We start from the raw sequence: 23,469 nt of genomic DNA on the forward strand, positions 1-23,469 counted from the left end.
GATAGATGTTATCAATGATGGAGTCAATTTTATTTTTAAATAAAATTAATTAATCTCTTTTTTTCTGATTCACAATAAGAAACAAATTGCGGTGTTTTTTTACAGTTTTATCTCTTTAAACATCTAGCTTTGTTATGTATACCATTTTTATACATATTAGTTAAAATTAATTGATATTTAATCAATTCTGTCAGCTTTTTTCTAAAATTAGAATTAGAAAAGGAGAGAATTGATTAAATTTCTATTAACTTTAATTGATATTTATAAAGATCTGTATCGGAGAAAATATTCTGAAATATTCTGAACACGAAGACGTGAATTATGATCGCGCTATTACTAATGCCAAACTCGTATTTGCACAACACGGAAGAGCGGATTCTTTTGATTTATACGTAATCCTAACTGTAACATTCTTAACAAATTTGTATATATGTATATATATATATATATATTATATATATATATAACTAACATTGTATTATCTGCCAAGTTTCAACGCAGTATTTCTCAACCAGCGAGACATACTGAAAAACAACAATTAATATAAAAAATAAGTTAATTTACAAAAAACATAATTTTGTTTTACAATATTAAATACTTTACGAAAGTAAAACGTCATTGTCAAATCCTCTGTAATACAATACTTAACGTTAGCGCTTAAAATGCATTGGAGATCATGGGTGTCATGACAATTGAACGGAAAATATATATATATAAATACACAAAGCTATATTCATAATATAATTCATTTCGTTCAATTTTATAGTAATTGTATGACAATGTAATCATCTTTTAACAGCATGTTAAAATTATTTTTTTGAATAATAAAATATTACGCATAATACAGAATAACAGTCTCCTCGGATTATCACTTGGAGCACATAAAATAATTAAATTATAAATTTTTAGTCGCACAAAGAAAAGTATTAACAATGAGAAAGAGAATTTACTAATTTACACTTGATACTTATTATATCAAGTCATCAAAAGTTTAATATATAACACTCTTATATTGATTAATATTTTCTTTTTTCGATGTGAAATTCTCGTTATCATAAAACATTCAATAAACATTAAGCATCAGAATATTTAGTATGGAATATTTATGGACGTCTCTTCTTTTCTTTCTTAACCATATATGAAATGAATATCAAAATTTAATTAACTATATGTATAGTTACATTTAAATAAATAAATAAATATATAATTATTAATATTCTCAATTATTGTAATGTATAAATTTCTTGAGAATTTCTCATCGTTTACACTATACATATATATATATATATATATGTGTACATATATTTATATTATGTATGCATATACATATATATACATATATGTATATGTCTAAAATTTTGCTTATTTATTGTACTTACAATATACTTTACTTTCATTCTTTTATGAACCATTGTTGTTATTGTCAATATAATAATTGATACATTTTTGTAAAGAGGTTTAATCGAAATATATAAATTAATATTATTTAATTACTTTCCAGAGGATGTACAAATAGCGACGAACTATGAATGCCAGTGTGTATACAGCATTGTACATATTGTGTTAGATATATACATACATGTGGGGATATATTTTGGTGTGTGTGTGTGGGTGAGTGCGTGCGTGTGTGAGAGCATAAAGATGGTTACCGTAAACTGTTGAATGTGCTTGTGCCCTCCTCCAGACTGATAAATATAATGTATCTTCTTTTTATAATTATTTAAAGTTTCAATTACAAAACTTTGTACTTAATTTGATTTATTAACAAAAATTTCACAAATTATAATTGCATAATGGTAAGTATAAATGATAATGAAATATTAAATATAGTTATTTTTTTATATTGTATGACTTATATTCATCCCAAAAAATATACTAAAAATTGTTCAAGGAATCTAATCTCCTTTTCAAAATGAGGAATTCTATTAATTGCATAGTCACACATTATCCTTATCATTCCGAATCGAAGAAAGATATGATATCAAATTTACGGTATCTATATCTTTGCAACTCAGAATGTATCATTTTAATTGTTTCACGAACATCTGCGCTATAAGATTTGATAATAACTATTATGACGTCTATGGTATGGTACTATCTATTTTGTCTTAATTATACAATATTTATATATTTTTTGTATATTCTTCGTGAAACGACAAAATGGCCAGTACATTCTTCACAAAAATATATGGAAATATTTTAATGCAATACAGTACATTCTTGGATGATTCGTTATATTTTCATCACATTCTGTATTATGTCTCCCATTTCTATTTTCTATATTCTGTGGAGCACTCGAAGAAGCATAGAGCTAATTGTTATAAAGTGATACAGGGTGTGCCGAAAATTAAGTTAATTTATTCAACGTAAGCAACGATCCCGCAACAACAATGATCGTTTTCGGTCTATATTATTATTATTATTATTGAATTTTCCAAGTAAAGTCTAATTTGCATCTATTCTTAGCATCGGCTCACCCCGTTTCCATTATTTATTGTCATAAGTTATTACTGGAGCTATACGTATATGTAAATATTAATATCAATATTATTGTTCGAACAGCATTAGAACTTATCTTAGATTTTTCGTAATAATTATTTAATTTATAGATATCTCGAGTCCAGAAACTTTTTTCTGGTTTAGCGAATAAAGTCGTGTGAATAATGTTAGGCCTGTCACTACTGCAATACATAATGATGAATATATATTTATACACATATCCTTAATGTAATATTGTTTTTTTATGTAATATTTGTCATGATTAAAGCACGTGCGCGCGCGCGCATAAGTAAGTATAAAATTTAAAAGTAAAAAGATCAATTTTTAAAAAGATAAAAAAGAAAAATCAATATACTAGCACTAATATATTATATATAAGATAGGTGATAGAAAGAGGAAAAGCAAAAAATTAGAAAATGCAAGTGTCTAAAAAGAACAAAATAATTAAATGGTACAAATATCTCAATAATTTCAAATTTAAATATAAGCATATTCTAAAACAGTGCATATAATAAAAATTCTTTTACAAAATAATTGAAATAAAATCCATTCTCGATTATAATTGTGAACGTTTACATTTTATCTCTCTTGTTTCTTATATCTTTTTGCTATATATATATATCTTCTACAAAAAATAACAATATTATTTCGTTCACGCTGAGAGAAAGTATCCCACTTTTTTTTATTTTCAAGTAAATTGTTATTGCTGCCCATGAGATCCGCTCTTTTCCCAACATTAGTCTAACAACAAATCGTTTCTCTCAGCGTGGCAGTGACGCAAACGATACACAACAGTTAGATGACAGTTATCGCGTGCATACCATTAATTTCAAGTGTTGCAAGTGTTTCCGACTTTCTATCATCGTGTGTCTTTTTTAAAGCACAGTGCTCGCGGTCGATGCACCACGCGAAAAAATGTTGATGCGTTGCGGCATCATTATTTCATGTCATCATTAATACGAGCGTTCTAATCATGACTGGTTATTAGCCTGTCCTGTATTGTCACTGATGTTACGAAGTGTGATTACTACCATTGCATACGGGGTGTTTGGTAATAGTATCGCATGCATGGTAACGGGACGATATTCCCCATCGAAACTTAATATGACTTTTTTCTACATCAAAACTTTGTTAGACAAGAATTAATTTAAAATTGCTTTCCAATCAGAAGTTTATTCAGAAATTTTTACTTTTAAAATCTTGCTATATTACTGTAAGAGTACGTCTATAGTATTTATTGGAAAAAAAGCATATAATTATAGAAAAAAATTGATTAAAGTAAGAATTTAATTTAAAATTTGTTGCAAGTTTGTATTTCTTAAGAAGACAATTTCCTTTTCTTTTGATGGTCCATATCTCAAAAGTTATCGATATTTCAACATTTATCATAATTCTATTTTGATTATAATTATTAATAATTATTACATATATAAACATGTTGCAAAAAAGTAAATTTGCTTTATTTTAAAAGATAAAACTCGTTCACCAGATGTATTAATTCTCTAACACCCCAATATATTCGTAAATAATAAATAAAATCATCCAGCAACTAGCAAACACAATAATTAAACTCTAAATCAGGTGCTCTATTATAACATGTGCTTTCATTTAAGGCTTTCGTTTAAGAATTATTGTCGTATATTAAAGCGTATAAATAAAATCGATACTTTAAAAAGCATGTCTTTACACCTTAATATTTTTAACGAGTAAATTGCAATCATTCTCAAATATATCGATCATCACACATGTATTATTATCATTAATGCATTTAATATACACCCCTAATTGATACATATGTGTATATATATATATATGTATATATATGTACATACATATATGTATGTATATGTACATATATATGTATATTTATATTTATGTCATCGTAGAATATAATAGCAAATAATACATGACATATATAATATATAATCTTATCGACGAAGAATGCAAGACAATATTTGTCGATATAATATATATATATATATATATATATATATATGTGTCGACACATATAAGGATTATACCGACGTGTCTATACTTTTAAAAAGGTCTCGCATAAATTGACTAATTTTGTGGATTTTCCTTGGCTATAACAGCGTTATAGTCTAAATTATTCGATTTGTTAATCCACACGCACAGAGCGTTTAACGGCGCTTGTATCACGACGTTGCCATTAGCTAAATATTGTATATATCTTATCTATATGCGAATACGCATATCAGATTAGATTTATTACTGAACAAAATCAAATCGGTTAATTTCGGTTTGGTTCACTTTTACATTGTAAATATTAAAAAATGATTCCTATTAATTTGTTCGCGACGATTAAAAATATATCTGTCCATGCTTATGAGGTGCTCGATCAGCTCGATAGGACTCGATGCATTTAAACACACATGTTTCGGTGTAAAAACTAAATAAATGTTGCAATTGCAAATAATCTCTTTTCTTCATTTATCTAAATTTAACAACTTTTTCCTCAAGTATTTACTCTTAACATTTTTTTCTAAAAAAATAATTTCAATCTTTTACCAAGAATACTGAATATTTCGTGCAAGTACACATATATTATATCGAATATTCTTTTTTATATTCAGATATAAAAAATGAAACTAATCGAAATTAACCGCTTGACAAGCCTACTATTTTCAGTACTACTTGCCCGCAAAATCCGGCGCAACACGTCATATGCTTTTTATTGTTTTCTTATATGTGTACTCTTTTACTTTCAACTGCGCACATGCGCAATCATGAAGAACATACATATATACTTATATGTATACAATAAAAGATGTGTTTACGTATTAATATATATAATATATACATATAATATAGGTTGCATATATATGTATATAATATACGTATATATATGAAATACATCTAGACGATGTATAATATACATATATTGTTTTTTTTCTAATTATCTTACTTTCATTTTTGTATATTCACTTTCATGATTTGTTTACTTAATATCTATCATACTTTATTACGGTACTTTCATGTTGTTATCAACTTTCTTACAAATACTTTCATACGTTTCATATTAAGTCGTTACGCGAACATTTTTGGATTTATCTTGAATATTAAGAAAATTTACGCAAAAAATTCTATTTAAAGAATTTGACTTGACTCGGGCGCATTTATTTATAAATTGTTTTTTTACCATCTTTTAAAATAATTCATTTCATTTGCTTCTAATGGATGTTAATGAAAAATTAGTACCTGCATTTTATCTTTCCTTTCTGTCTCTTTACGGTTTTTATAGTCACAAACTTTACATGCGATATCTACATGACATAGATATCTTACGAAAATTTGTAGGTATATTTCTATGATATTCAAATAACTTCCAGATTTCTGAATTTTCGTTAATGTTACTACATTTGGTTTTTGTAAATTTTTTTTTTAAGTTTTATCCAATTCGCAAATTATAACAACATAGAGATCTACTATATCACAAAGTCAAGGTATATTTAGAAAAGTAGATGTTTTAATTTAGATATATGTCTAATGAAATTTAAAATATTTTCCGAATATCCATGCTGTATGAATAATATCATCGTTATGGTAGATCAAATTGTACTGTATCTGAGTGTGCGTAAAAGATGTCGAATATCTTTTTGTTTAACTTCATTTCGACAAGCGATTTACGTTATTCGCTATTATATTGATTCGCGTAACTTTTCTCCTTTATTGCTATATTTCTTTTATTTCGCGTAAATAACTAAACACTTCACTCACGGACAATTGGAAATACCTAAAAGTTTCAGCGATTGAGCTATATGTGTTGCATTGAAATCTTATACGATTTTCTCAAACCTCGCCGTTAATTATTGTCCACAAAGAGAATTATTGTCTCGCGAAAATTTGAATTATTGTCGCTTTATAGGATATATATATATCCAGATTTCATCATTGATAAGCGGCATCTTGCGATCAAAACATTTTTTTTATAGAAGAAATCAATATTGTCAATATTGCACGCGAATGTGATATATAATTTAATAAAAAGATTTCAAAATTTTATAAAATTGAAGAATCTCTTAGGGATTATTAATATCTTAATATTTTTCTATAAATTAAAGGAGCTTTCTTTTTGTGATATCCCACAGAAAGAGTTAAAATAGTCGATTATCGCATTACAATTTGTAAAGCTTGTCTTAACAATACGCTTCACTTTCTAAATGTTTAAAAAATATAAATTTAAACGCGGCTAAATGTATATTACGTAAAATACATTTTTAAGTTTCTTATTTGATTAGCTGTTTTTCTTTTACTTCCAAGAGTAAAAATATGCGTATATAAATAAAAAATGAAGGTAGAATGTTCTTCCGGCTGAATTTTTTTGAATCAGAAATTTGTCTTTTGCAGCTAGTGACTTATTGGCAATTTTAAAATTTAATTAACGGAGTGTACGTGTGCCCACTTCCAATTGTTTATCGCACACTGCTGTAAGCACTATCATAAATATGTCTTTGACAAATACACAGCATTTAATTGTCAATTCATTTAACAATCAATCTCGCTAAGTTAACAACATAACGAGTTTGATTTTTAGATCCCGTATCATTTCGAGTTATTCGCGTGAATATTCACAGCGCCATTCTCTGCACTTTTAGATATTATGCTCAACAAAGTCCTTTTTTTTCTCTTTCTGATATTTATCGAAGATTATCGACTTTGCACGTAAAACTTAGAAATGTATTTAATCATTTGTATTTTGATTTGTAAAATTCAAAATCATAGCTATTGTCTGAAATCTTATTTATTATACATGTGGTCTTCAGACATGCCACAATCAAATTCATTTAACGGTAAATAATTCTCTAAAATGATTTATAATTTATTAAGCTGCACGTTCAATATATAATATTTTATAGTTTTTATACCGAAATGATATAAATTTATGACATTTATATAACAAAATGATTTTTAATTTTTATCATTCAATAAGATTAAGAGCAAAACAAGATTTAACTTTTCTTTCTCAAAGAAAAAAATTAATAATTCTCATAACTTAATATTTTTTCAATGGAAACAAAATTATTTGTGTAACTATGAAATTTGATCTCTTTACTGGCCTTAATTTCGCAAGTTTTAGTAAAGATGCAGCATGTCTGAGGAGCCGATGTAGGATCGACAGATAACTATTGTATAACGATACGAATGATCTACAACCTCAGAGAAGCAGTCTGCTTTTCTCGTATCCAATTATTCTATCCGGTGATCGAGCATTCTCAGTTCCACTGTTGATTGTGCACGATGTCATATGCGTAGTCGTCCGTTGTCGGTGGTTGCACGAAAGACGCGTTAACGTCGCTAGCGAATGGATTCGTTGAGTGAAATGGATTGCTGCTGTTGGTTTCTGTCGAACCGTAGTTTATCACGGGAGCCTTACTATCTTGTCGTGCGTACAGATGATTTTCAGCTGGTGACTGCTCATAAGTATTCCAATCGTCAGTGACGCTTCCGTCTCGGGACGGTTGCTTCTGGAAGAAATAGTTGTTTTTCAAATCTTATTATTTTTAAAAATAATAAATAATAAATACATTATTTTGAAAGAATAAATTTTGAAATCTCAAGTAGATCACATTTCGTAATAAAAAAATATACAATTGTAATTTGCAAGTATATATGTGTAACAATTTTGATTTTATTCAAAGATCAATTGATAGCGATGATTTCAACGAATCTGCGTGATATTCGTTGTAAATAATTACTAATAATTTGATACTTACTATGAATTCGGATTGCATAGTTTTTGGTGGAGGTGGAACGGGCGGTTTTGTCTGGCCGAATTCATCCATGGGATTCCAGCTCTTTTGTTCTTCTAAAGTGGGATCAGCCCAGGGTTGCAATTCGCCGGAGCAGAAAATAGCATAGAACGTCACTCCGAAAATATGAACACATGCAGCTATGATAAAAACGTTCCTCCAGCTATGTGGGTCCTGCACAAATTTATATTCTAATCTTAATTTGTACATATTAAATTAATATTCTGAAAGATGCTCGAAGAAGTAGAGTCTTCGTCGTACCTTCTTCTCCGTGATGTTGTCCACGAAGAAAGGAACTAATAGACCAGCGATGGTGCCAATCCCGTTGGACATGCCCATTAAGATACTGGCGTATCTTGGAGCGATGTCTAGATGATTGACATTAAAACCAGAGATAGCAAAACCGCTGCACGCGACGCCGATCGCGAGAGCGACTGTAGCCGCAGTTCCGTTTTCGGATGTCGTTGCGTGAGCCACCACTAAGAAAAAGAGTGCTTCCATACCGAAACCACCACAGTTGAAAACCTTCCTGACATTCGTCGTTGTCATGATGCCACGTTTACGGAGATAATCAGCCAGCAAACCACCGCAAGGTACAATCATCGTCATCAGTAAGTGTGGAAGCGAACCAATGACTCCGGTCTATCAATTATTTAGGAATCAAACGTATTTCAATTGTAAAGTGTGTTATATCTAACTTTTATATATATAGTAAATTAGTGACATATTAAATAAAGCTCTTTCATCGAGGAATTATATTATATTAGACACTATAATTATATATTTACCTCGACAAGAGGCATACCAAAAGACTCGTGCATGAAACGCGGTTGGAAGAGTACCAGCAGATAAAAGTTCCACGATCTGCAAAAATTAGCGACAATGATGGCATATACCGGCATTGAAGTAAGAAACTTGCGCCAGGGAGTCGTCGCCAGCGTAGGCACAGGTGCTTGCGTTTGTCCTTGTCCGAGCGAATCCTCGATGTAACGTAATTCACGAGCCGAGATACAGGGATGTTTCGATGGCTTTTCGAAGGCCAACCACAACCAGAAACCGTACCAAATCAACCCGCACATGCCTACAATTTATTTTGTTTTGTTGTAACACGAAATAAAAATTTTACTGTCGTTGCTAATACATAGTCAGCGTAAAAACAATTAAATGGCCGTTACAACTGTTGGAATGTAATTCTTTGTTGACAAAGAAAATAAAACAAGTATAAATAAATTTTTGAGCAAATTCGTTCGTAGGAAAATGTGTCTGTTTCTAAATTAAAATAGTCTGTTTAACTATTTCTAGCAATTGTTTTTGCTGTTGCAATAAACGAGATTCAGAGATTTTGTTACAGCAAAACAATTTGTATGTTATACATAAATCAAATTATTATTTCTTAATAAAGCTTTCTGCTCATATAGAAATTTATTAAAACAGCATATATATAAAATATTCCTTTTTCTATGTATGCTTGCCATTGAGACACAAGAAATCTCCCTTTACCGTAGAAATAAAACGATGCCGTCCAGCCAAACCAGGAACTCAAGTATCCAGAAAGCGGCATACCTATCACCATTGCGGCGTACGATCCACAAAACGCTAATGTGGCCAAACGCGATCTCTCTAGAGGTGGTGCCCAGTATTTCCAAATACCATGACACGCTGGGTACGTGACACCCTAAAAAAAAAAAAAATCGATTACAATTGTGTAACAGAATAGATTTGTAACAGGTTAGATATTATAATAGAATATATTGTGAATATTTTAGAGATGAAAATCTATATAACTTTTCAATAAACTTTACTCTTTACTAAAATATTTTTACATTTATATATATGCGTAGCATATTCTAACTGTATCCTTTAGTTTTGTTAAATTTTTCAACTTTTTACTTACCTCGACCAGCCCTTTTAATACTTGTACACCCATGTCAACAATAGGATCTACTTTCAGTGCTCCAGGTACTAATAAATTCAAAAAAGAAGATATCGCGATGGCTGTGCCAAATATTTTGTTAGCAGGATATAATGATGCAAGAAAGCCACCGGGCACTTGCGTTACTAGATAACCCCAGAAAAATGACGAATCAAGGGCACTTTCCATGCCGACCGTCCAGTTGAACTTGATAGTGTTGTTTTCGCCTTCCGTAGTATTTTTCATGACAAGCTTGGCCATACCCATGTTACATCTCATGCCAAACGAAATAACGAATCCTAAAAAGTATGATTAATTAGAATAATGAAAAGAAAATTTTACTTTTATTTATGATGATTTTATATATATGTATATATATATACATACATACTTACATACATATAATAATTTCTTTCATTTCACAAAATTATTGTGAAAAACTATCCATGTTTTATTTCTTTAATTTTTAGTTTATTACAACAGATAAACTTTTGTGATAATATGGAACATAAAACAGAATGGCAAGCAACATAAAATTGGGAAAACAAAATAGCCTTCTAATTTATTATTCATTCTTACCTACACAAGCTAGCGTCGCGATGGTATACCTCTTTGAAAGACATGGACATTCTGGCATGCAATAAGTATCGATATGTCGCAATGGTGGTCTCTCTGGCTCTGGAAGCGACTCGAACGAAGGCTGCGTGCTGTATCCTCTTTCATCCTCGAATCCTTTGTTATCTTTACTACCCTCGCATGTAGTTTCAAATTCCTCATAACCTCCGGCACTTCTTCTGAATCTGTAGAAAGTATTCTCTTAATAAATTATCTTTTCACTTTCAAATAGTAAATTTTTAATTATCTATATCATTTTTTTTAAATAGCCTCTTTAATTAAAATCATAACATATATAATGATATAAATAAACAAACACAAAAAGGAATATTTTATATATACACAGTAATATATTCTATAAATATATTAATTAAATATATTATAAAAATGTGCAGTATATTACCCGGATAATTTCAGTGACGCTTTCGTCTTAAGGGAGTCGAAAGCTACGAGACCCGCCGCTGCGAATCCGGACATTTTCCAATTATTGGGGTTGCTTCGTAATTTTGTACGATCGCGATGTTATTTCGCAGCCCCTGTAGTAACAAATATAAGTTATTTTATAAAAAATCCAAAATACATAATATACATACGATATATTCATACGTTGCATAGCTTTATAAATAAAATATGTTGAAATTACAATTGTAAAAATATATAATTTATTGATGCTATAAAAACAAACATTGATTTTTGAAGATTTATCCAAAATTGATATTAAATATTTTATAAGTAATTCAACGTTTTTAATATCCTTAAAGATAACTATCGCGTTGCTGTTATATCTCGGCTATCTACAGCTTCTTTCAAAAAGATCTGCTATACCTATATAGAGTATTTCTACAGAACGGTACAGGGGGAATCCGAGTAGGAGTGTTTATTTGGAGTGGCAGTCTCTCTACCCCTAATCCCCGAACTCTCGAGGGAGCATCTCCGGAGGGTAGAAAACTGTGAGAAGAAACGTTTCACGGGCCGTACATTGAGATCATATTTTTCACTTAAAGTTTGAAGACACATTTTAGTTTTATCGTAAAATCTTTACAGATTTACCCTTAATTAAGACACAGTATATTGAAAGAAAGTATAATAAACGTGGTATAAACTTTAGCGATTTAATTTTAAGCTGTAAAATTAAATAAGATAATACAAATGATGTTTGAAATTTCAAATGTATAACTACTATAAAAGCACTAAAAATAATTATCGTATCTCCTTCATAATGTGTAAATAAATAATATATTACAAATTGGATCACATTATATCATGTATAATATATTTTATTTTAACTTTTATGGTTAGCATTTTAATATATTTTCTTCATACTAAAGAGCTTCTCATTACTTTATATTAAAAGTTAAATATTCTTTTAGAGCTCATGTTGCCCTGTACTTTCACTGGGCGATTGTAATAGTCTCGTCACAGATATAATCGTCGTCATTGCATGATGGAGTGTGCAGCCTGCAAAAATCGTTATGGGGGTGCTGCGCTGATCGTAAAGAGGCACATCAGAGGACAATGGCTCTCGGATATTAAAATGGCACGTGACAGACAAAAGGCACCAAAATGTACAGTACGTGTTAACGAATTAGGGTGGAATGATGAGTATATGGGACATGCTGACTCAACTTGATGGACATTGAGCGACATTTGGCACTTTTGTAGTCTCTACGTCGTGACTTCGATATATTAATGATACGTTTTAGAAAAAATATAAATTATAAAATTTAACAAACATATTGTTTGTGTAAAAGAAAAAAGATTTAATAAGTATATAATTTCTTTAATGACGAGGACGACTGGACCAAAGACGTATGAATGACAGCAGAATATATTCACGATTAACATTACAATTAATATTCTCTGTGATATTATGTTTCTTTTTTCTAAAGAAAATTTTTTCTACGAAGGATATAATAAAAAAGGATATAATAAAATATAAATGATATTAGAAATTAAGAAAGAAAGAACAAATAAAGATATATTCATTGTTATGAATAAATAATAAAGGGCGTGAACAGGATGAGAACTCACCGTGATATATTCAAAGAGAATTTTAATTAAAACAGAAACTCAATTTACAGCTAATCGACGTAAGAATGGGGCAAACAAGCGTCGACGGCATCTCATAGCCTGGGGCATTCGTATAAATCTCACAAGCCTAAATAAATTCATTATAATAGTATAGAAAACATCAAAAGCTTTAATATCTACGGCTAGGCCAATCATCGTGTTGCAGATTTCGCATATTTACAGATCGCAATCGGCATTATTGGAATGCTTCTCTCTAATAATTCACAAAAAAGGACACGAAAGAAAGTCAGATAATTTTTTAATATTCGAATTACTTAAAAAATTTTACAAACAAAAAATCACCACTTTCCGTTAATCTGCAATCATGCTAAATTTTTGAAATAAAAGATTTTCGACAGAAACAAACGTATTGAAGGAATTTCTTGATTTCTCTGATTGGTAGAAAATGAACGATTTCTTCTCTTTTTGATTCTATTCTAATCTCAAATCTTATAAAATCTATTTTCTTCAATTCCTGTCCAAATTAGAAATCTGTTAATAGCTGTTGAAGCTAAATCAAAAGATAGTAGAAGTAAATTATTGTTTTGAAATTAAACGAATAATATTACATCACATAACTTTACTAATACTAAAATTTCTCACAATCATCTCTCTTCACCAGTATATCAACTAGCATATCAACGATATATACTCATCACACCATTTAAGAATCTCAAGTAAAAAATCCCAAATTTGGTTGCCAAAAGATGACACAGAGATGCACAGAGATGCGAAAGAATTGTCCGAAATCCGATTTCACTTGCGAGCAAAATGAAACCATGATTCGCGATTTTTTATACTTAAATAAAATAATATCAAATGGCGAACCGAAAACAAAAATGAAGAAAATTCACGGGACTCACCAATAATTAAGTCCAGATACAGTTACGAGCGGAATGGGTAACGGTAGCGCGGGGTACGCGACGGAGAACGTCGTCGACGTCGCCTGACGTCGTCGTCGTCGTCGTCGACGGCGGCGGCGGCGGCGGTGGCAGCAGCGGTGGCGGTGGTGGTGGTGGCGGCGGCGGCGGCGGCGGCAGCGGCGGCGGCGGCGGCGGCGGCGGCGGCAACGAAGTTGACTTCTGGCCACGGCGTCAGCGCGTCTCGACGCAGCGATGCGATTGGTTCATCAGGAACGACGCATCGATATCACTAGCCAATCGTCAGCGGTTGCAACCCCCTTTAGATCGACCCCAGGCGGAGCTTCCTATGCACCCCGGCCGAAAGTTTTGCAACACAAAACGGCACGCACAGAAAAGAAATGATCGTAACGGCGTTAAGATTGATTAACCGGATGTATTAACATACGCGTTATCGGTATGCTGAGATTCCGTTATGTTATTTAGGGAATCGTTCTCTTAAAGGGCAAGTATTTCAGTAAAGTGATTAGTTTTTTCAATTGATTTTTTAAGATGTAAAAGGATAAATTCTTATACAGAGTTGCAATATTTTTATTAATAAATTTTCTTGTTTATTTTTAAAAAGCTTAAAATACATGTCTATAATTTTTTAAAGTTTATAGAAAATTATGTGAAAAGATGATTTTTTTTTAATTTAACTGTATTAAAACAACTAACATTTGGAAAGTTTATAATTTTAATTTTAATTTCTTTAGCCAATGTAGATTTAACTTTATCGTTAAATTTTTGAATTACAACGATTGAAGATTTTCTTACTAATTAAATATTACGATTACATATAATAAAATTGGACTTTTTGCGACATATTCCTTATCTCTTTAATTCATTGTGTTATCTAAAGTTGTAAATAAAGTTTAAAAATTGTTTTATTTAAATAGTAATTCTTACAATTTCTTTGTTAAAGTTGATAGTCATATCATAACTGATTGATATAAATAACGAAACTGTCGAAATTTTGTCAGCATAAACAGACATTAAGATACGTTTCACTATATCTAAGATTTCAATTACTTTTAATCAAATTGTTTATGATAATATGTTAACAATTAAGAAATAAATATCTCGAAAATTTTTCCTTCAGATTCGGTAGCCAACTTGCATTGTTACAAACAGAGCAATCGAGGGTAGAGACCCTTTCCGGTGCGGTGGTTGCCAGGAAATATCGATCTGCCCAGAGGAATGGATGCTGCTGTTCTCAATGGTTGGGGTATACTTTATCTTCTCTTCGAAGTCGGACGCCCTAAATAACTTGGATTTCACTATCCTTCTGACATATCAACAAACGTCTCTGTGAGAACACTTAATCCATAAAAGGGAATAGATTTGTCGGCAAGTTTATCGTTCGTGGTGATTTTACTAAGCAAAAACTTTCTAAATTTTTCACGAGGTAAAAACGTTGATTTTAACGTTCTTAATGTATTTTAATTCTTTTTAAAATTTACAAAATAATCGATAATGCAAAATTTTTATTTAAAATATTGAGCAATATATCTCTCACCATTTATATCATTGCCATGTTTAAGATACAAGTCATGTAAAACGAATTTGTCATATAGTGACATAAGACAGTTTTTTTGTATTTTGTAATTGTTACAATATATAAATACTTTTTAGCGTATACATTAATATATTTAATACTTTTTAGTATCTCAAGTGTTATTATAATTTTCAATTTATATAAAAATAAATTTATAGAAAACAATGTTAAACAAAGAAAATTCCAATAACTTTAAGGATGTTATTATTACGATTAAAGAGCTATCAACATTAAAAATGTTATTATGTGACATATTAACGTTATTATTTTATAGCGTTTCGCGATATCAATATGAAACAACATCATAATACATGAAACTTTCACAAATCGCTACCAGAAATTATACCGTGCTAATTTCATAAATATCATCTGGTTGTAATGTTCTTATCAATGAACGTTTGATGCTTTTGCATAATTCTACATATCGCAACAATCTCAACTTGAAGTTTAAATCGAGGTCGTCTATGTAATCATTGCAGGCATCAGTTAAAATCGCGAAGGCATGTCTCTTGCGTAGATTAGCGTTAGATCGTAAACTATCATTGGAATGATCGGATATATCTTTCTTCAATATTTGTTTATTCTTTCTTGAACACGAACATGTAAATCTCTTTACTTTGTTTAGTTCCGACAGATTGTGAAGTCTTTTATGTGTATTTCTAGCATTTTTCCTCCAAGAATGTGATAACAATATTTTAAAAGATTCATTGCTATTGACGTTAGAATATTTAATTGGTATATCTCGATATTTGTTTCTGGTCCTGTATTGTTCATTCTTGTACTGCATCTGATGATCTTGGTTATGCATTTGTTTACAAATTCGCTTATTATCATATGTCTTTTCTTGATGTTTATATGTGGTATGTCCAAAATATTTCGAATCACTCTCCGCAAGAAACGCTTTGGTCGATTGCAAAGATATCGTTATACTTGTTTCCGAATTTTTCGAGTCATATTGAGAATTTCTGATATGATTCATAATGTTGTCAATTTTTTCCTTTTTGTCATACCCTTTTTGTATTTGATTATTTCTATTTAATTTGTGCTTTTCTATGTTTTCAGTTGTAGAAGTTAACAAATCGTAAGACCACTGCAGAGAAGGTTTAATCGAACGAAAGCTTAATAAGGCCTTATTGTTATCATTTTTCAATCTGTGGTCATAAAACTTTATGTTTTCTTCACACTTTTTTTTTTCCTTTGTCCTACTGATTGATAAAGGCACATTTGAAGATTTACAAGAAGATGTGGTATAGCTCCGCTTGCAGCAATCATAAGTTGAGCATGAAGTTGTGTTGTAATCCTACAAAGAATAGATAATAAATTGAAGAAAAGTTCATTTTAAAAATTATATATAGTTGTAGATTTTTAATTTCCAAAGCCAAAATAAAAAAATATTGAATTCAAACATTAATATCAATAAATAAAATATTTCTATTTAAAAGTATACCTGTCTTACACATTTGTCACTTGTCTCTTTCTTTCTAGTAAGTCTAGTAGTCTCTTCAGAAGATTCTTTAGTTTTAGCCAATTTATTATTATTATTTATTTTATTGTTAAACAATTTTCTTCTCAGCTTTTCACTAATCAAACGCTTTATTCTATCGATAGATTTGTCGATAGAATTGCGAAACTTCGATATCCCGACCATTTGTGGTCGTATTTCCCCAGAATAATTATTTGGGTATTTACGAGATGCTGTTCTGTGTTTGATTGTTGTCGAAGTTTTGTTATGAATACTGTTCGCTGATGTCACACATCTGCGTCCGCGAAGCATTGATTTTTGAAATTTATCTCGCCTATCGCTCTTCGCAAATTCACTTGTCGTTACGATCGAACGACAATATAGCGATGCATTGGATGTCGAATGATTTTTCGAACGTAGATATTCTCCTGTCGAGATATCGGAACTTCTTGAATCTCCATTGGATCGGAATTTTCCTTTCGACATGGAAAATCTTTCTGATGATGTAACAAAATTTTGCGTTCCATCTTTTACATCTAACATTTCTTTATTATCAGGAAAAAATTGATTTCTTTTTTTGGAAACAATTAAAGTATGCGTAGAAAGATTTGCTATTTCACTGCATCCATCGCTTGTTTCGTTGATAGATATATTTTTATCATTTTCAGATGTCAACCAAACTGTTCGTGGATAAAATGTATCTACATTGATTTCTTTCGATAATATCTTTGATCGAGGCATTTGAATCGAAATTGTTAGCGAATTGTTGCTGGATGATACTTGCATTATCTTGGAATAGTCTGTACTTCGAGCTGTTACTGCATCAAAATTATTCTGAGACGTATCAAAAACACAAATATTTTTTCTTAAAATATTATCGGTGATATCTATAAAATCATTGCCTCGACAAGAACAACATGAGTTACATTCAATTTCTGCTTTTGCCGAATTTAATAAGCTATCATTTTCTCGTGTATCGAAGTGTTTATCGATTCTATTAATATTGTTCGAGAAACGATTACAGTTTAATTCTACTAATTGTTTATCATACTCTGAATTTTGTACGAATGATGTAATACTACATCTATTACTATTTGTATAAATTTTATTTTCCAATTCGATTTTTGAATTCGATTCTCTGTTCGACAAACAATCGCATTCGTTGATGCCTGTGATTTGCGAAAAATTGTCCAAATCTTTGTTTGTTTTTCTTTTATTAAAAGTATCTTTAATTTCACTGTTCGTTTCGATAACATTTTCGTATGATATACATGTACAATTTGCATTATTATGTTTAGAATTTTGTATAAATAATGTATTACCGCATTCATTATAATTGTTACAAATTTCGTTTTCTAAATTTGATTTTTTATTCGATAAACAATCGCATTCGTTAGTGCTTGTGATCTGCGAGAAACTGTCTAAATCTTTGTTACTAAAAATATCTTCAATTTCATTGTTTGTCTCTCTAAAGTTTTCGTATAATGAACATGTGCAATTTGCATTATTTACTAATTGCGTGGATATACCATTCCTTACAATTAAATTACTCGATTCGAGAATCTCTTTTCTACACTTTTTTACATCATCGTCATAATTGATATCCATTGAATTTAAAATTGTGCAGTATTCTCCATTTCTTTCAACAGAATTATCAACGCATGACGTCATATTACATATTTCTTCAACATTATCTTTGCAAGGATCATTACAAGAGAAGTTTACACAATTTTCAACATATCTCGAACTATTCTCATTATTATTTTCTCTTTTGATTTGCGCTATATCTATCACTACGTTATTTATAAAACTTCGATCTGCTTCATCTGATTGTGAATAGCATGTGTCGAGTTTTTCAGCTTTTTCGTGTGTATCGACATGTGCACCATTGAAATTCGTACAATTATCTTTACATTGTGTAAAACATTTTAATTTGTTAAGTTCAGTACTTGACTTTGAGGACAAACTAGAGAAATCTTCTTGAATCATACATTTATGGACATTCTGACAAATCGGTACTCTCGCAACGAAAAGATGTTTTTTTATATTGGAGGCTTTTAACTTAAAACTGATATATTCAGAATATATTTCGCAATTAAGACATAGCGTTTTTATCAACTTGATATTTAATTTTTCTATAACACTATTGAGACACGAGCAAACATTATACATGCTATCTTCGAACTTTCGCTTCATCACTATCAAGCAAGATTCGATTAAAGATGGATCAGCTTCAAAAATTCGTCTAATTAAATTGCTCGATTTACAAGGCAAAGGTAAGCGAGTGATATTAATGCTCGAGAACGTTGAATATTCATGATCTTCTATTTGTACTTTATGAATAATTATTAATTTCAAGTCATTCCGTATCTTCTTTGATTCGGTATTGCACGATTTCTCATTAAAAGATTTATTTATTTTATCAGTACTACAATCATTTTGCCTAGTTGATCCAGTTGCAACGTAAGTAGAATAATAATTGGAATTATCTTTTTTATGTTGCAGACAATTTTGATTTAGAGCAAGTATCCAATGTTTTCGATATTTTGATGTCATTGATTGTGTGTGTTTGGTACTTCTATCACAAATCTTTTTTGTTAATGGTTTGACAATTTTTTTACACTTGACCAATCGTTTTGTATTGTAAGGTACTGTATTTAAATTCAATTTGTTACAATCCATTGAAATAGTAGTATTGAAATTCCTAATAAATAAAATTTGGTGTAATTTTAAGTGATAAACGATAAGTAAACCATCTTCAATAAACATTAATGAAGAAATGATATTTTATTAAAGTTAAGACATGTTAATTTGATAAATTTCATTCAATCGATACTTGAAATATTCCATTTTTAGTGAAAAAAATATTTTGTTTCATATAGATATACATAATAATAACATACATGAAGCAATTGCAATCTAAATAGTCTTGCGTCTCGTTGATAAAGTTCCACACATTCCAGTTTTTTAAAATATTGTCTTCGATGCCCAATGTATCCAACTCCCGGTAAACTTTTTTCAATCTATGATGCAAAATGACAGAATCCAGAAAACAGATGATCAAATCATCATTTATCATGCATTTGATAGTATTTTTCATAATTTCTTCCATCGTGCTGATATCATATTCAACGACTCTATTCAGGAAATCCTTCCACATAATTATCATGTCGACGAATTTCTTGAAACACGGAAACTGCTTAGCCCATCGAGAATTTGTGTTATACACGAACTCCTCCAACAAAGACTGGAATCTATATTCCAGACTAGGCACAAAAAGTGCTCGAATCTTGTCGAAATAGGGATTATATTTCTTTAAATCGAGTACTATATCTTGGCTCACACAATCACATGGTTTTGTCTAAAATATAGACTGGACGTTATGAAGAAATCAACTATATTTTTTTAAATGATAAATCGTTTTACTTGTATAATGTAGCAAAAAATTATTCTTTTATAATTTTACGTACAAATAAAATTGCACTTTATACCATTTTGTTATACCATTTATTGACTATTAAATTAAATAATTTAGGAAATAAGGAAATGTATAACATATGTCTTTTATTACCGGTAATGCCTGTTCATTCCTAGACGTACACAATTGATTTTTTGTCATAATAAAATTAATTAGTAAAAAAAAAGAAAAAGAAAGAAACAGATAAAAATACAATTTAAATATATTTAAAAAATATATAACAATTTGATGTGCGTATCAAACAATCTATACATCATTCTTTGAATAAACATTCCAAATATTTAATGATATTTAAGGTATACAACCTAGAAATGCACAGTCAATGTTACTTTTCTTCTTGAAGATAGATGCAATTAAATCAATTAACTGTATTTCCTATATTCACAGCTTTACCTACATAAAAATATGACTATGTATATTTTTTCTTGTATAATAAGCAAGGTATTTCGTACTTATTAATACCATATAATGATGCCGGCTTGTAGATACGCTTATAAATGTGCAATTATACTACTAGCAACGCAATATTATACGACAACAATTTATTATATATTGCTTTCATTTAAACTACTTAACTTTATCATTTCCATTGCCATTGCGACGACAAAATGTAGGACTCGCTAGATATGTTAATGCATTATATTAAAAATGATACATGTAATACTTTTAGACGGATTCGTAAAGAGCAAGAAAAAATTATGTAAAAATGCAAGTAATATATTTATTGCTTAATTGAAATATTACAGATAAATTGTAACTCTCTAAAATAATTAGAAAATCTAGAATCTGATTTTGAAAATAAAGACATTACTGGAAAGTTGAAATTTTTCCGCGATTTACAATTTACATTTAAGAAGTAGAAAATCTTTATTCCTTATAAGAAGTTAGAAAATCTCTTTTCTTTTTTGTAATAATTACAAAGTTAATTTTATATCCTGTCGCGCGAACACACTTCTTTTTTGACAAGAAGAGAAATGTTATCTTTTCAGATGAGCAAAATCGTATTCTTCATCAAAATGCGCCTGTATTACTCTTTAGTACTACTTAATTTTTTTTACGTAAAATAAAAAAGAAGAGTTACTTGTACTTTTACACGCAAGCTGAAACCAATATCTGTAATATACTGTACGACAAATATAAGTACAGTGTCTGCGTTATGCATGATACCGTAGCAAAGTAACACGCGGGGATGGATATCGTGCCGTGACGAGAGCAGCGAAATACAGAAAGCTTTCGGCTAAGAGGGAAATCGAGATCACGAGGAAATGGTGAACGTGTGTGACGAAGAGAGAATTGTACGAAAATTTACGGAATAGTACGAGACAGCTATAACCCATTCACGTAGTGGCTCTCTACGAAGATCAATACTTGTGACGCCGCGCCGAGACACTCAGCGTAACAGCTCCACGCTGACTACGCACGCAGCACACCGCCTCTACTGCCGACAGAGAGAGAGAGAGAGAGAGAGAGAGAGAGAGAGAGAGAGAAATCCCTCAGATATATCCTGGAACATTCATCCCTTCCGTTCGACAAAATTGGTGATATCAAATTTTATTACAACAGCACTTAATTATTAATACAATATTTAAATATTAATATATTTTTTACACATCTATCTTTTTACTCATTTCATTTATTTATTTATATAAAAATAGTATTTTTATCTATACGGCTCTTAATGCGACCGACAATTTCATTCATTCATTCAATTTATGTAATTATAAACAATCAGTCGTTTAAAAATACATTTTTATATCAGCTTAATTAGACATATGATTCCGTTAACGACGTAAACAATATCGTAAAATTATAATTTTTTCAAATTTATTTCTTAAGGCAACAATTATGATTTATCTCATACATCTTTTTCAGCCAGCACTCTGATTATAAAACGTATAAAAAGAAGAGCATAAAAAACTACCGTACAAGTTATAGTTTGTGATATTTAATTATCATTACATTAATTAAAACATTAGACGTTTTATTAGGCCACAATCTGGCCATCTTCAGTGAATTCACAATATTCTTAAAACGCAGAGTTTCATATAGCTGACATTAAATTCAACCATCGTATGATATAATTATATAAACGTATTCTTTCCTATGTGAAGATGCTTCGTAATAATGTTACACTCTGATTATATTATTAATTGCGTTGATTTTAAAAATTAGTGTGAATATAATAGTAACAAATTAATTCATGTGATGCTGCTATAATTCTCACTCAGGATATGTAAAATTACATCAATTTACTATCGCGATTATTTCAAGCAACATTTTTATCCCACATTATGATAAATAATATCGGAATTAATATATTCAGAAATCTAAACACATCGTGCAATATCTCTGTATCGAAAGAATATCAAAAAGCATAACGGATATAGGAATCTTCATCATTGATTAATCGTAAGTATAAAATATGTGCCAACAATAAACATGTTTGATCATTTGACGTAATTCTATTTCCAATTACATTATCAATTTTGTAATGCATAGAACAGCGTTATATCATACATAAAAAGAAATAGATTCAATTTGTCTGATGATGGATGTTGGAGCATTCTCTCTGGTCTACGTCGAATGCTGTTTAATGTGGTTGTAATCTAGTTTAAGCGCAAAGGAATCTTTGGCATCGAAAGCCGACTACAGACACAAGGACTTTTATTCGAACGGGGAATTATAAGACAAGCCGGATGGATGCTGAGCTGGAATCACAAGCTTCAAGAATGTTCTGATACTCCTTCCCTTGAGAACGTATCGAATAAATTGTTGCGATATATTTGCTCGCTGCTTCTAAATAAAAAGTATTACATTACATATAAACTAACATAAACTTGAAAAAATCTTTTTTACAATCTTTTTTACAGCGAAAAAATTGAACTGCCAAAATTTTTTTCAGGACAATTGAAAAAGATTTTGCTTTCAATTATTAAATAAATATATAATAGAGAATGAGCAAAATGCTTTTTATGTATACATATAGCTGATAAAAAATTATTTGAACTTGCCATTTTTTAAATAATTTTATACAAAGGAGAAATTTTCAATCAATATAAATAGATAAAATAATTGACTTTCTGTATATCTTTTCACGAAGTTTCAAAAGATATCATTTTATAGATAATTACATATTATAAAGAATAGTGATATTCTTCACTATTCTTTCACAAACAATATCTTGTGCTGTGATTTTATACTCTTC

The 23,469-nt window shown here is 30.0% G+C and overlaps 2 protein-coding genes across 4 annotated transcripts; both read right to left on the bottom strand.

Annotated features, from left to right (window-relative positions):
* Nucleotides 1–4,968: 4,968 nt before the first annotated feature.
* On the bottom strand, nucleotides 4,969–13,878 carry VGlut (Vesicular glutamate transporter). 3 transcript variants are annotated; one of them, XM_087409066.1, is made up of 10 exons: nucleotides 13,731–13,878; nucleotides 11,623–11,745; nucleotides 11,201–11,333; nucleotides 10,762–10,982; nucleotides 10,165–10,481; nucleotides 9,771–9,945; nucleotides 9,059–9,351; nucleotides 8,532–8,912; nucleotides 8,235–8,444; nucleotides 4,969–7,985 (listed from the first exon to the last, which is right to left on the bottom strand). In XM_087409066.1, the coding sequence occupies exons 3-10, from the start codon at nucleotides 11,272–11,274 to the stop codon at nucleotides 7,734–7,736; spliced, it is 1,923 nt and encodes a 640-aa protein (XP_087265192.1). In that variant the 5' UTR covers nucleotides 11,275–11,333; nucleotides 11,623–11,745; nucleotides 13,731–13,878; the 3' UTR covers nucleotides 4,969–7,733. The 3 variants fall into 3 exon arrangements, with proteins under 3 accessions (XP_087265192.1, XP_087265193.1, XP_011065225.1); XM_087409067.1 differs by lacking the exon at nucleotides 11,623–11,745 and having other exon boundaries at nucleotides 4,969–7,982; XM_011066923.2 differs by lacking the exon at nucleotides 11,623–11,745.
* A 990-nt stretch (nucleotides 13,879–14,868) lies between these two features.
* On the bottom strand, nucleotides 14,869–18,802 carry LOC105152564 (uncharacterized). Its single transcript, XM_011066925.2, has 2 exons — nucleotides 16,772–18,802; nucleotides 14,869–16,624 (listed from the first exon to the last, which is right to left on the bottom strand). The coding sequence occupies exons 1-2, from the start codon at nucleotides 18,773–18,775 to the stop codon at nucleotides 15,665–15,667; spliced, it is 2,964 nt and encodes a 987-aa protein (XP_011065227.2). The 5' UTR covers nucleotides 18,776–18,802; the 3' UTR covers nucleotides 14,869–15,664.
* Nucleotides 18,803–23,469: the final 4,667 nt, after the last annotated feature.

This window comes from Acromyrmex echinatior, chromosome 8 (genome assembly GCF_024713525.1).
Source record: "Acromyrmex echinatior isolate Ae372 chromosome 8, ASM2471352v2, whole genome shotgun sequence".
NCBI classification, from domain to species: Eukaryota; Metazoa; Arthropoda; class Insecta; order Hymenoptera; family Formicidae; genus Acromyrmex; species Acromyrmex echinatior.